This window comes from Adelges cooleyi, unplaced genomic scaffold, assembly GCF_023614345.1.
Source record: "Adelges cooleyi isolate 19-005CV unplaced genomic scaffold, UGA_ACOO_1.1 ACOO_flye_CR_arks_rails_tigmint_CR_PRNA_574, whole genome shotgun sequence".
Classification (NCBI taxonomy): Eukaryota; Metazoa; Arthropoda; class Insecta; order Hemiptera; family Adelgidae; genus Adelges; species Adelges cooleyi.
Window position 1 is genome coordinate 7,826,272 of NW_026096268.1, and position 15,175 is coordinate 7,841,446.

A 15,175-nucleotide genomic window follows, 5' to 3' on the forward strand; every position below is an offset into this window, starting at 1 on the left:
ATTGTGGTAATTTAGCATAATCTTGTTTTTCCCGAAGGGTGTGTTAGATATTTTTTTTGCATTTTTACTTGTAGCAGGAAAAATTATTATAATACTATAACAGCGAGAAGTATGCTCTACAAAAAAAACCTTCCATGTTTTTTTTTGTGTGAAGACACGATAACTTTTTCAACTTTGGTACACTATAACTAACTTGGCGAATAACCATCGGTATTAGGTGGACATTTTTATAAAATATTTGTTAGGCATGTCTCTGTCCACGAATTGCCTCAAACCCAATTTTCTACCACCACCACCCTCCCTCCGGGTTGTTACAAGATTTATACATTTTTCTGGCTCAATTATAGGATTTAACAGCTGAAAATTAGTCAGAATTTAGGTCTAAAATATACATATAACAAGTGTACAAATAAAAAAATAAAATGTCAAATTTTTGTTTATAACGAAAAAACCCAATAAGGGATTAAAGGCAAGTTAAACCCAATACCCGTGGATTATTATGGATTAAAAACTTGAAATTTAGTACATGGCCTTCCTATAATAGAATGCTTTGTTGCGAATTTATGAATACTTAAACTTCATGTACTTTTATAATAAAATAATTTTTGTAGGTACAATTCATTTAAATTGTATCACAATAATTGACTGTGATATTTTAGTTTTTTTAATTTTATGGCATTACTTTTATTGTTTATTTTAAGGTGATTGCATGCGATCTGGTTTTAAGGAGTTTTGTATAGGCAATATTAATTAAGAGAAACATTGGTTTTAATAAAATTCTACAATGTCAATATATTTACCAGTAAATTTGTATAAGCTTCTAGGTATTATTTTTAACTTAAATCATTTGCTCTATAAGTAAAAGCTATTTTGGTTTATTTTTGGCCAAAAAGAACTCTTATACCTTTTACAGAATTGAAATCGGACCATCCTGAGTAGTCGAAATTACATACATACATTTTTACAATATTTATTTGAAGAAATCAGTCGACGTTGATTGTGCCGTTAATTGTAAACCTATTGAGTTATTTTAATATCAAAAAGAAGTACATAATAATATCTATCTTGAAAACGGAATGAAATAATTACAGAAAAATAAAAATGTTTAATAACTGATCGCATCAGGTGGCATATAGCCTGAATTGCTGTAATTGAATAAAATCACATGTCCACCAGGAGGAATAGCGAGTGAAGTTATACTGGCATGGTCCAAACTAAGGCGCAACCACGCTTCCGGCGGTAATTGCAACGCCCTATGCATAGTAAAATACAAAAAAAATAAATATATACTTAAAAATTTAATGTTACTAATTTAACACAACAATCACCTCATAACGAAATATCTGATAACGTTGGCGTGGCAAACAATAATTTCATACGAATCTTCTGTTTGTTCAGGAGGCGCTCTATGAAAGAATTTTCTGAAGGCAGCCTCAATTTGAGCTCCTTCTTGATAAAACTCCTAAAATACAATTTTGATTATAGTTTAACAATAATATTTTACTGTTGTCACTCGCTTTCCTACATAATCATCGGGTTTCCAACGTGGATGGGGTGGATCCGGTGGTATTGGAGCCCCTTCTCTTAGTAAGTCGGTCGAACTTACAGGTATATCTCCAGGTAAATGTTTTTGAATCAACGAACAAGTTTCCATTGCTCGTGTCATGGTCGACTGAGCAATTGAAGTCCATGGTAATTTTAATGCACTTAAACGTTCTCCAGTTAACAAAGCTTGTTTTCTCCCTTAAAGCAAAAAAAAATAAAGGTTACACAATTTTCTTTGATCAATAATATTATAATAATTAACCATGTTCCATATTTTAAGATAAAACATACCGAGCTCAGTCAGTTGTCGTTCTTTGTCAGTTTCACCTTTTGTATTGTATTGGCCGTGTCTAATGAGAAAAATGTACCTGACTGCTTGGGATACTTTCCCATCCGAACTGTTATGATTTTGAGTGTTATCCGGGTAAGGTGATTTCACGATACTGACCGGTTGACGTCTAGAAATCAAACATTCAGATACATAAAATCACATACTCACATGCTTGAAAATGTAATTGAAATAAATAAATACAAATCATATTTTATTTTGACGACCACTTGGTTTATTTGCTTCAATTATTGTGCGTTAATGTCAGTGGTTTAGTTAAGCATACAACGTTTACAGCGGACATCATATTATAAACACATAGGTATGACATTGACACAACAAAATAAACAGTTATTAAAACTTGAATGGGGTATTATATTTACACTATTTACACGCCTTGCGGTTACTCCCATTTGGATATCTTGACTGGTTAGCCAACGTTTGCTCAGTCTACGGGAGAACGCGGTGCGAGCAACATCGAACCAGAGCCCTGAAGATGGAAGTGTTTCGAAACGTTGGCGAACCAGTCAAGATATCCAAATGGGAGTAACTGCAAGACATGTAATTAGTGTAAAAAAATATACAGTATCGACATACGATTGGCTTACCTACCTGTCCCAGTTTGCATCCCACTTGGATTGTTTGTTTTCAGAAATATTGTAATGTCGCTGTTGATTTCCATCGCTTAACTCAGTCTTGTTGAATCCATAATAATAATATGTGACTAGACTACCGCAAGTCGCACCTACGCCTAATGTAACTAACGGACGTAAACGGGAAAACTTGGCCATAATCATAATATGATGAAACAAAAAAACAAATAGGTACTAAAAATGCAAATTAAACGAGTTGCCGTTGGAACTTACTCGAATATTTAAAAAAAAAAAAAAATTGCAGTATATAACTTGAAGAAAGTCCGAAGTTGCGTTGCGTTCATTGATAACAAAATATATTATGTATTAATATTATTATCTACCATGATTGCCTTGCAGCGTTATCTTATCCAAGGAGTAAACAAAAAATGATAACAGCAAATGACACAGATTTTATACAAAACTAGATTTCCAACTAGTGATAAGAATGGAAGTCGATGTTTTTGGAACTAGTATGTTATCTTTGTTTATTAAACAATTAATTCGTTTATTTACGGAATTGAAATCGGACCATCCTATGTAGTCAACATTTTGTCTGGCTTTTTAGACAAAAACTTACCGCTTTCAATCCCTCTGAATAAAATATTGTTTAAAATAATTATAAATGTTAAATAATTTATTACTTGAAACAAAAATTATAAAAATATTTCTTGTACGCTTTTATTTGAGTAAACAAAATTTTACTCCGAATAAAAAAATCATTTAATTTACTAAAAATAATGTAAATTATATGGTTTTATTAATTTAAAATAACTTTTTTATTTGTAATTAAAAAAAAATGTCCATGTTAACCTAACCTAACCTTTGAGTCATTGAGGTATTATATTGAAACCATCTTTTTAATATTTATTGCCATTCTTAATTGTTTATTTAAATCACCGTCAAAATAATTTTCAAAAAAAACAAATATATAAATATTATGTAACTCAAAGGATTAATTTGCTGAACAAATTGAAATCAAATGAAGTATTTTTAAAAAAAAAAAACCCCGAGTGTAGATTAACTCATCACAATAGTCTTGTCTCATCCATATGTAGTACGCTATTCACATAACCTAGCTTAATTAATATACTACATCAAAATGAAATTTACCTAGAAAAATTATATTTTCCCAAAATCAAAACATACAAAAACCAACCATATATTATAATAAGCTGTATATAGTATATTCAAATTCATTATATGGAATGTAGATACTAAACAACGGAATGCCTACCATTTATTTTTTGTTCTAAATTATCAGAATTTATGTCTTACAATTTAAAAACATCTTTGTTTTCATTTGACGTTACATATTACATAGTACATTATATATTATTTTTAATTAAAATAAATTAAATATTTATACTTTATACAATTATTTCATTGGCATTGTAATTAAAAATAATATAATGTTAGAAGTCGGGTCAATTTAATTTCGTTATCAATGCAATTATCAACATGCGGAGTACATACATAAGTGGAAACAACATTTAGATGATTTGACATAATGGAAAAATAGGATAAAAATAACGTAACAATGTGTACACCATGATGGGAATATTTAAATATCATTTAAGTAATTATTATAATATTGAGTGTTTTTTTTTTGCGTTATGCCGCAACATTTATCAGCTATTGCTAATTTAGGTACTTAGCTGTATTTATAGCATGTAAACACGTTGGTATTTGCCATACTTACTCTTCTAGCCCCTCTCCTTTCAAGAATAACTTTGCAATCCGGGCATTTATATAAGGACATCAATTCTACCAACAACACTGAACACTTTTAGTCTGCTTACACATTTCAATCGTCAACGTCGTGTGGGATTACTGAATTTTATTGGTCAAAGCAAATTATATAGGCAATTTCGTCTAAAAAACTCTAAACTATAAATTTGTAAGTCTGTTTTAATTTTTCTATTATATCCATAAGGTTTAGGTTTTCATTTTTATCACTTCATGTAGTATTTAACGGTTTATAAGCTCATTTGTGTACAGACATTATTCGAAATATAATATATTTAATAACTTGAAAATTACTTTTTTGTAAATAATAAGTTATAAACATGTAAGGTAATTTCCAATACGTAATGACAATTAAATTCACTAATTCACTCGTCACTAGACCCGGATATTATTTAAATAATAAATCAATTTGCACTCGAATGAATTTAAACAACTATTAAACGATTAATTATGTTATTTTCCCAAAGTTTAAACGTCAAAAAGCGTCTTTCTAACATCGATTCCAACCCAAATAAGTTATGATTGTATTTAATTTGTTAATGTTTTTTGTTTTGTTTTATAATTTTAGTGTTTTTTTTTTTTTTTACAGCTTTGGAAATAATTGGCCATTAGCTGTTGGTTGATTTTTTTTTTGGGTTCGTTTTGGAAGGGTTTGTATCACAACTTAACGTCGGTTGCTTTTAGCATGTTTTACTTATGTTAATAATATTGTTCTGTTTTCAGCAAAAATGGCTTCCGCTAAAGTAGCGTTACTTTTCATGGCTCTAATAGCTTCGTCGGTCGTACAAGCCGGGCCATTAGGAGCTGGCGCTTGCATGACTGGGTGTTCTGGACATGTTGTAGCATGTTTTTCAGCTGCCGGGTTTTCCTTAGGTAAAGTTCCTAAGGATGTTATGGCGAATACACCTTCTTTAGCAGGGTGCAACGCCGCTTATGATGCGTGTAAAGAGGCCTGTCTGATCTTATCATTTTTGCCAACTCCATAAAATGGTCACACCTAAAATTACGGTTGTGTGGCATACTCCTGAAGACTTAATTTTTTTATTTAACTGTTTATTTTACTGACCCTACAAAAAATAAAATACGAGGTTTATAAATTATAGCATTATCTGTATTTATATTAAGAGGGCGTCGCACAGCCCATTTTTAAGGAGTAAAGTATAGGCAATTTTTTATAAAATCTTAATTTAAAGGTTCAACTGTGATCTGTAATTATTATTTCAATAACTAGGACTCTATTTTGGTAGTTAATTTATTTTTTGGACTATCACAGCATCCTTGAAAGCGATTTAGTAATGTTTTTTCGTCTCTACATGTTTAAGCACACTGAAAATAATTCGCTTAATTTTGGTTTTAGAGTAAAAGCACCCATTATAAAATTAAAAGAAAACAATATGCCGGAGGGCAAGACGGTGCGTTTTTTTCATTGTTTCAATTGTAACGCTCAATTCATAGTTAAGAAATAACGACTATTTTAACATTTTTAAATGACTGTAATTAATTTTTTTTAAAAAACGCACCGACTTGCCCTCCGGAATATTGTTTTCTTTTAATATTATAATGGGTGCTTTTACTCTAAAACCAAAATTAAGCGAGTTATTTTCAGTCTGCTTAAACATGTTTTTAGCACTGAAAATCACCGGTGCGACGCCCTCTTAAGATGTTTGTAGTGTTAATATATTTGTCGGTAAAATACGATTAAGAACGTTTTACCATTTTGGCCGAACGATTGAGAAAACTTAAAACTCACAAAGAACTTACCGCTGACCCACAAAAACAGTACGATTGAGAACGAATTCAACGTTGCCATATCGTTTATTTAGCTATCGAACGATTCAGCACATTGTATGTAAATAAAATATTAAAATGTTCACAAATTATATTAATTATATCAAAATTGAATAAGTATTAATCAGCATGTTGTATTTTTTTGGTCATTAACAATTAATGTATATAAACAAAATGTGTAATACAATTATTCATATCATAGTCATAAGTTTAGTTGTAATAATATTTTTAAAAAATGAGACGCTGAGTAAATGTATTTGCCTTAAAATCATAAAAAAGTTTTTGTAACCTGGATATCGTAGGCCAACATACCTCGAATATTTTAATAAATTAACCGAAGTTGTATTTTCTACATACCACTTATGTTTATTATTAATGTCTAAAAATGCATCTTCGACTTCCTCATGATTTAAAAATTGAAGACCATAACATATTTTAAGCCACTTTTCTAGGCCATCAGACTTTGTATATGCGTTTCGAAGTTTATTTTCGCTATTTATCTAAACAAATTAAATGTTTTAACTAAATTATAATATGTACTTATATTTTATTGTTATAATTTTTTAAGTTTTATACTTTTTTGAATATTATTTTAATAAATAATATAAATACAAAGTATATAAATATCAACAAATTATAGTGTTCGACCGTTCGATAACAATTGCTAAATATGGCAACCTTGGAAAAAAATAAACTCTATCGAGCGTTCTCAATAGTAACACTAAAAATTCCGTTCTCAATCGCCCGATAGCCATAATTGTGCCGTTTAATAGTGTTATTGTATATATTATTATGTATACAATGACAGTATAAAAATTCTGATTTCATAACTATGCCATTACATAGATATTGTAGTATAAACATTTTTACAATATTTAAATTATAACGATGACAAGACGAGATTTAAGAATATTAGTTGAGTCGTTAGAAATATTATTGTTGTAAGAAAACATTTAATTATTAACTTATACCTATACTCATCGAGTATAGACTCCACGGTAACTATGGTTGGCTATATAAAGTGAATATTTAATTAATCTTTATTAACGTTCTCTCTTACTACTTACCCTTTTCAACGACAAACAACAACTGATATTATGTTTTTTAAAGCTTATTTATATAATATTTAGAACAAAAAAAAAACATCAGTTAAACCAAATGTTACTTATTAACGGTAACTTAAATTTATATTCAATTAGCCAAAATTTCCAGTACATATGAAAATGGGCACTGTAAATCACCCCGCATTTAAGATCATTATACTTCAAGTGCACTGTGCAAATTGTGACTGCTGTAAGAAATAGGTACGTATGCTACGGCTGTTAATGTGTTTAATATTTTACCAACACAATGTGTCTGGTGGAATTTCCGGTGCACAATTAACTATTTACCATATTTTTAATTTTTATGTTTTAAGATAACACTGAATTAATATTTATTGTATGCGACGCATATTAGACCTATGTAACATTACATTAAAATATTAAAGTTAAAAATCGGTTACCTACTACTTTTTTGGTTTATCGAACTTATGTCGACGTTTAGATGCTAAAGAAAAACTGAGTATTATTTAAATCGCTGAACCAAATTAAAAAATCTCACCCTTTCTTCTTCAAAATCGATAAAAACACTAAAAAAATACATATTTTTCAACTTAAAATTTCTGTGCTCTAGAACTTTTTTTTTTTAAACAGTCGATTTAGTTCTGAATTTGTATGGAATTTTCTTCAGACGTAGTACTATTGATAAACATTGACAAACCAAAAAAATATCATGAACCCTTCCACCCAGAAGTGCTCGAAACTTCGCCTTTATTTATCGTTTGTTATTTAAAACAATTTTCTCAAAATTCTGTAGTATTTTATTATTTCATAGAAGTATCTGTTACAGTGTACATTGGAAAGAAATAGGATGTCGCCAAAAGTCTGAGTTTGTAGAGGAGAAAGAAATATTGTATATAGTACTAAATACAGTAATTTACTTTTTTATTACTTTTTTAATAGTCAAATAGTCTTAAGATGTAATAAACCTATTTTGTACCTATAACAAAATTTTTTCAGTGTTCATCAATAGTTGTATAAACTTTAATCCACAAAAAACCTTCAAACCTAATTACAATACTTTAGTCATCAGACAATAGCACTCAGTCAATGTCTTCGCCATTTCACTATTTTGATAAAAACACGATATTCTCAACAGCTCTTGACTTTCAAACGGTTTCATAAAACAAATAAAAGATAATTTTAACATAGCTGTAGACAATATAATCAAATACATTTTCATTAAAAATAACAAGTTACTTTAAACAGTCAAATAAAAGTGTATTCAAGGGGATTTATTTGGGGCGGTTTTTAAGGAGCTATGTATAGGCAATTTACGAAAAAAAGTGTATTTAATAAATTTCGACCATGTCAATTTATATTTAGGTTAATTTGTACAAGCTTCTGGATTTTATTTTTAACGTATACCTTGTTTTCTGAGTAAAAGCCATATTGATGGTGAAAAATACTATGACAAAATTGTGAGACTTCGTCTAGTCTAATTTTGGTTTTGTAAAAAGACAGTAATTTGTTTAGCTACTTTACAGGTTTATGTTTATAACCGATTTTCATTTAGAAAATCAGTTTTTGTAATTAAATAAATGAAATAAGAAAATTTGTCATTATCACTACAACCAACTAGCGATATAGGTACTTATAATATTGAGTGTATTGTTTTTTCGTTATGTCACAACATTTATCAGTTATTGTTTTATTAGGTACTTAGCTGTATCTATAGCGTGTAAAACGGTTGGTTTTTACCATACCTACTCGTTAAGTCACTCCTTTCAAGAATAATTTTGCAATCCGGGCATTTATATAAGGACATCAATTCCACCAACAAAACTGAACACTTACACATTTCAATCGTCAACGTCGTGTCGGATCACTGAATTTTATTAGGCAAAGCAAAATATACAACAAATTTCGTCTAAAAATCTCTAAACTATATATTGGTAAGTCAGTTTTGATTTTTCAATTATATCTATAAGGTTTTGGTTTTCATTTCTATCACTTCATGTAGTATTTAACGATTTATATGCTCATTTGTGTACAGACATTATTGTAAATATAATTTATTTAATAACTTAACAATTACTTTTTTTGTAAATAATGAATTATAAATATGTAAGGTAATTTCCAATACGAAATGACAATTAATTTCACTAATTTGCTCGTCACTAGACTTGGATATTTTTTTAATAAAAACTAAATAATAAATCAATTACAAATAAGTTATCACTCGAATGAATTTAAACACCTAATAAAAGATCATTTAAATATATTTCCAATTTCAAATCTTTATAATTAGGTATTAAAATAAAAATGGACATAATAATAAGAATTTAAATTAAAAAAATATTTAAATGAAATTCTAGGAAACTTTGTAGGAGAATTATATTTGGCTAGAGATTAAGCTTCATATGGCTGCTTAGTCTCAATTCCAAGGTGAAAACGTTATAATCTTAGATAACAAAAAGCTTAATTAGTTTAAGGTAAATCTCCTATTAAATAATATATTTTTTTTTTTCAACCTATATTAGGTTGGTTTACAACGTTTTAACTTCGCTCTCCATTTATCACGATCTTCAGCAAGTCTTTTTAATCCGGCGTAAGTATCAATCCCTGCGTCATTTTTCAGTTGAGATATGTACGAGTTTCTTGGTCTTCCTGGTGGTTTTCGTCCTTCAATTGCACCTTCTATTATAGTATGATGCAATTCTTCGTCATGGCGTAAAACGTGTCCCATCATGTCCCATCGTCGTCGCTTTATGGCTTTAATTATGGATCTTGTTTCTCCAACTTGGGTCAGTACATCTTCATTTGTTACTCTTTCTGTCCAGTTTATTTTCTCCATACGTCTCCAACACCACATTTCGAATGCATCAAGGGATCTTTTTTCCTTTTCATTAATGACCCATGTCTCGCAGCCGTATAAAGCTACACTCCATACAAACGTTTTTAAAAATGTCTTCTTAATTTCTCTGCTAATTTTTTTCGAAACCAAAATTTTCTTTTTCTTGATAAAAGCTGCCTTTGCTTGCCCGATTCTTTGTTTAATTTCCTGAGAGCTTTTTCCGTCTGATGTTATTAAACTTCCCAAGTATTTAAAACTAGAAACTTGGGAAATAAGTTGGTTTTCTAAATAAATATTTGCGTTAATTGTGGGTTCACGTGCACAAACCAAAATTTTTGTTTTACCTGTATTTATACGCATTTGATACTTATTTATAATTATTTGCATTTCTGCCAGGGCTCTCTGAAGGTCGTGCTCTGTTTCTGCTAATAATACGATGTCGTCTGCAAACCGGATCATAATAATATTATATTTCAAATTATGTACAATTTCAAATAATTGTATTTAAAACAATACATAACATGTATTTCTAACATGTTTTATTTGATACAGTATATAAAAAAATACTCCGAATAAAAATCCTTAAATTTGCTAAAAAAAAGTTTTGTAATTAAAAAAAAATAACGAGTCCAGGTTTACTTATCACAATAGTCTTGTCTCATCCTTATGAAGTTTGCTATTTACATAACTAAGCTGTTTATAAACGTTGTCTTATTTACCCAGAAAAATGATATTTTCTCAAAGTTTAAATGTCAAAAATGCCTTTCTAATATCGATCCAAACTAAATAAGTTATGATTGTATTTAATTTGTTATTGTTATTTTTTTGTTTTATCATTTTAGTGTTATTTAATTAATTAATTTAATAATTTTTTTTAAAAGCTCCGGCAACTTTGGCCATTAGCTATTGGCTGATTGTTTTTTTTGGTTCGTTTTGGTGGGGTTTGTATCACACCTTAACCTCAAGTTTCTGTTGTAGCATGTTTTACTTATGTATATAATATTATTCTGTTTTCAGCAAAAATGGCTTCTACTAAAGTAGCGTTGCTTTTTATGGCTCTAATATTTTCGTCAGTCGTACAAGCCGGTCCAATTGCAGCCAGTATTTGCTATGCTGGATGTGCTACAGTGGCTCTAACATGTTTTTCAGCTGTAGGTTTTACCTTTGCAGTTCCAGGGTCTGTTATAGCGTGTCAAGCGGCCTGTGTGGCCGCATATGATTGGCCAACTCCATAGAACGGTCACACCTAAAATTACGTTTGTGAGGCATACTTTTAAAAACTAATTTTTGTTTATTTTACTGACCCTACAAAAAAAAAAATTAGGTTTATAAATTATAGCAATATAATATAGCTGTTTATTTTTTTATCTGTACCTATTTATATTAAGATGTTTGTACTGTTATTATGTTTGTGCCGTTTAATAGTATTATTGTACATAATTGTATGTATACAATGACACAGTTAAAAGTCTCATTTAATAACTATGCTATTACATTAGACATTTTTACATTATTTAAATTATAATGGTGACATGACGAGATTTAAGAATATTAGTTGAGTCGTTAGAAATATTATTATTGTAAGAAACATAATTTTTTTTCTAAATTATTAACTTATATATTACTCATTGAGTATAGACACCACGGTAACATTAGTAGGATATATTATGAAGTGAAAATTAATCTTTAGTAACGTTCTCTCCTACTCTTTTCAACAACAAACAACAACTGATATGTTTTTGACATGGTTATGTCTACCTAGTACTATCTTTTAACAGTATTATATGTATTTACTGCGAATATCACTATTTTAAAAAAATACCAATTTAATGGATCTATTTAGACGATGAAAAGGAAATCTTAAAAAAAAAATAGGCACGGAAACAAAATACGAATAGGTACAATAAAATAAAACAAAAGCCAAGACATTTAGTTTCATTTTCCCCTTTTAATTATGACGTAGTTAAGTTAAACAAAAATTACTTATTATAAATAATTGACAAAATATATAAAAATTATACATTCCTCAAAATATTTTGTTTTGATTTTTCCTATGTTATTAGCTTCAGTGCAGAGCTGCGAAGTTATTGTTTTAACAATGATGTGTTTTTAATTTTATTTTTTTATTTTTGTGTCTGCACTCAAGATATCTCGTAAACTGCTGAACCATTTCTTCGTGTAGCAACTCTATAGATCAGAATTCATACCTCGAAGGTACTTTATTAGGCCAGAAATTAAAAAAAGTAAAAATCGAGAAAAACACCCAACAAATTTACAAATTTTACTTTTTATAGTACTTTTTATAGACTTTTTAAAATTGTTTTACTGTAATAAATATTAATTTTTTACTTGTAGTTACCCGCTAAAACAGACTAACTCCTCAGAAATGTTGATGGAAAATTACAACAATAACATGTACGTAAAAACGAGATTAGTTATGTTTAATATGCCCCTATACGGCAAATTAATATACACCTAAAAGCCACAATTAATTCATACCATAATTAGACTAAAATATACAAATACTCGTCTATCATACCAGACTTTGACGGCTAATGCCAAAAAAATGTATTCACTCGAAACTAGTCCAGACATTATTTTAAATATACGGCTAACACTATTTCATGGAACAACATAAGGTAACGTGATATTTAAATAATTACATTTTCAAAATATTTAGTATTATACATATTATAGTAAATAAAACACCATTGGGATTTTATAATAAAATATTTGATGGACTTTTGATACCACAAAACACAAATATTAAAATTTCATGTCGACAATGTAGTTATCTCTTGTATTCCACAGCAAATTTGGGTACGCTTTGTTAATAATTATCTCATTGACCATTTTGGCGAACGAATGAATATACCGAAAAGTGGAAGAAGTTCCGAATACATTTTTCAATTTATCGACAAATTTTCTGGCTGACTCCACAATTGCTTCAGTTGTTGTTTTTATATTATAATCATAAATTGACAACGAGTATCCACTAGGGTATTGCCAAGCATTTGTTATTGTATCGATTTCAAGTTTAATTTGTTTGACTACAATATCCAGTTGCTGTTTGTTTGAGTTTTTCAAATAATCAAAATGTATAGAATTTGTTATCGTTGCAAAGAAATGGTCGTCATCCAATGTCACGGTTTCTATAAAATCGGTTAAAATTGCAACAAACTCATTTGTTGATGAAGTTTGTATTGTAAATTCGTTCAGTTTAAGAGTGCGTATTGATATGACGAAACGACCTATATTTTTCAGCATGATTAATTTCAACAAATCAATTACCATTCGTTGATACTTCCCGGTGTATTTTATTCCTTCTAATCCTGTGTCATTGGCTTTCGCCATAAGGTTATTCAACTCTGGAATCACAAATTCACTGAAATCGTCCGACTCTAGATTTTCTTTCCAAAAACCATCGAACAGACATGATTTGTTCAAACTGTGAAAATACAACTGTGACAAACTGTAAAACGGAGTACCGTAGTTCGTGGCGTAGTCATTTTCGGTATAAGCCTTGAGTAATTCATTCAACATTGTTTTGTTATAAATTATTGCATCTCGAGTGTATATATATTCATAAACAACTTTTGTTTCATTTTTACCTGTAACGGTAACTGCGTTTTCGTAGTACTCACAGTGTTCACAATTTTTATCAAAATAATAATTATCTTCACAATTCAACCTTAAATAGTTTTCTAGTTCGGCAAATACAACATTGTGTATCGCCATGCTCTTGGTGAACGTTGTGTCATAATTATTATTATTGTCTATAGATTTGCCGACAATAGTTTTTTGCTGGAAGCTGGCCATTTGTTGAGCGTACATGTAAAGCAGCCATAGCTCATTCAGTTGGATACCTTTTTTGAAGAACAATACTTTAATTATCTTGATTGATTCTTGAACGAATGAAGTTTCATTGGTCGATAGTTGTATAATACTATTCAGATACAGACACTTTGGTGAATACTGATTTTTGGTCCAGTACATATGGAAATGGGCACTGTAAATCACCCCGCATTTAAGATCATTATACTTCAAGTGCAAATTGTGATTGCTGTTAGGAATATGTACGTATGCTATGGCCGTTAGTGTGTTTAATATTTTACCAACACAATGTTCTTTTTGCGGAATTTCCGGTGCACAATTTACTATGGCAACGCATTCGATTGTAATACAAAAAATAACTCTCCACAATTTCGTTAAAACCATATTTTTAATGTTTATGTTTTTAGATAACACTCTGAATTGATATTTATTATATGCGACGCATTTTAGACCTGTATAATATTACACATATTACATTAAAAATATTAGAGGTAAAAATCGATTACCGACTACGTTTTTGGTTTATTGAACTATGTCGACGTTTAGTTGCTAAAGAACAACTGAGTATCATTTTAATACAAATTCTTTTGTTTGAATGGTACGTTAGGCATTTTTTTATCTTCGACGAGGAGCTGAGAACGTATTGTTCTTACAATGTCGAAAGGTAGGTATACTTTAAACATCAACTGAATAAACATTGTGTATAAAGTTGGTTAGATACTGTTTTTTTAAATTATACTTTGGTAAATTTATTGGTTGTAGTTTATGTATTTTGTTATAGTACATATAGCTACAATGGCTTGTACCTAAATATTTTTCTAAAATCGCTTCTACGCAATGAGACAAATATATTGATAATTTGAATATAAAAGACAAACAGCTTAAATGGGCTAAAAAAGTTATTGCATTGAAGCTAAAAACTTTTGTCAATTTTGTTTTTAGTGGAAACCCGAATAAGTGACTCGAACACTATAAGCGTGGTCTCTGATGACTGTTATGAGTTTACAAACTTGAAATTAGTAAATGACCTTCGTTTTTTGCTTCAATGCAAATCTTAGTAATGAATTTGATTATGATGAAATCACATTCAAATTTAAAAATTTATTTGACCCAACCTAGCTAACTAGGCCTTACATTTTTAAAATTTAAGCCCCCCCTCACAATTGTTTTTTATTTTGTGGAAAACAAGTTGTTTTTCGGTTTATGAAAGTTGAACTTGCTTGTATGACAGCGTACTATATTGTTACAAATATTATAGCGAATTTTGTACACATTTTGTACATAGATATTCTTGAAGACATGTAAGATCTCCGTCCCCATTGTACTGGCTTTTTTTATATTCTAGGCGTGAATCATAAAAACACATATTGTTTTTTTTCATATCGCTTAGTTTAAAGGTGTA

The 15,175-nt window shown here is 29.4% G+C and overlaps 1 protein-coding gene and 2 long non-coding RNA genes across 7 annotated transcripts; 2 read left to right on the top strand and 1 right to left on the bottom strand.

The window, feature by feature from the left end:
* Window positions 1–773: 773 nt before the first annotated feature.
* On the bottom strand, window positions 774–2,792 carry LOC126843607 (serine/threonine-protein phosphatase PGAM5, mitochondrial-like). Of its 3 annotated transcripts, XM_050581235.1 has the most exons (6): window positions 2,486–2,790; window positions 1,837–2,003; window positions 1,526–1,743; window positions 1,329–1,462; window positions 1,090–1,253; window positions 779–1,017 (listed from the first exon to the last, which is right to left on the bottom strand). In XM_050581235.1, exons 1-5 carry the CDS (start codon window positions 2,668–2,670, stop codon window positions 1,106–1,108), a joined length of 852 nt encoding a protein of 283 aa, XP_050437192.1. In that variant the 5' UTR covers window positions 2,671–2,790; the 3' UTR covers window positions 779–1,017; window positions 1,090–1,105. The 3 variants fall into 3 exon arrangements, with proteins under 3 accessions (XP_050437193.1, XP_050437191.1, XP_050437192.1); XM_050581236.1 differs by having other exon boundaries at window positions 774–1,253; window positions 2,482–2,792; XM_050581234.1 differs by having other exon boundaries at window positions 778–1,253; window positions 2,486–2,789.
* Window positions 2,793–4,184: 1,392 nt separating this feature from the next.
* On the top strand, window positions 4,185–8,928 carry LOC126843612 (uncharacterized). 3 transcript variants are annotated; one of them, XR_007686448.1, is made up of 5 exons: window positions 4,185–4,405; window positions 4,844–4,904; window positions 4,978–5,127; window positions 7,242–8,732; window positions 8,801–8,928. It is a non-coding gene; the product is annotated as an uncharacterized LOC126843612 (long non-coding RNA). The 3 variants fall into 3 exon arrangements; XR_007686449.1 differs by having other exon boundaries at window positions 4,187–4,405; window positions 7,242–7,346; XR_007686447.1 differs by lacking the exons at window positions 7,242–8,732; window positions 8,801–8,928 and having other exon boundaries at window positions 4,188–4,405; window positions 4,978–5,352.
* LOC126843611 (uncharacterized) lies at window positions 8,929–11,971 on the top strand. Its single transcript, XR_007686446.1, has 2 exons — window positions 8,929–9,037; window positions 10,957–11,971. It is a non-coding gene; the product is annotated as an uncharacterized LOC126843611 (long non-coding RNA).
* Window positions 11,972–15,175: the final 3,204 nt, after the last annotated feature.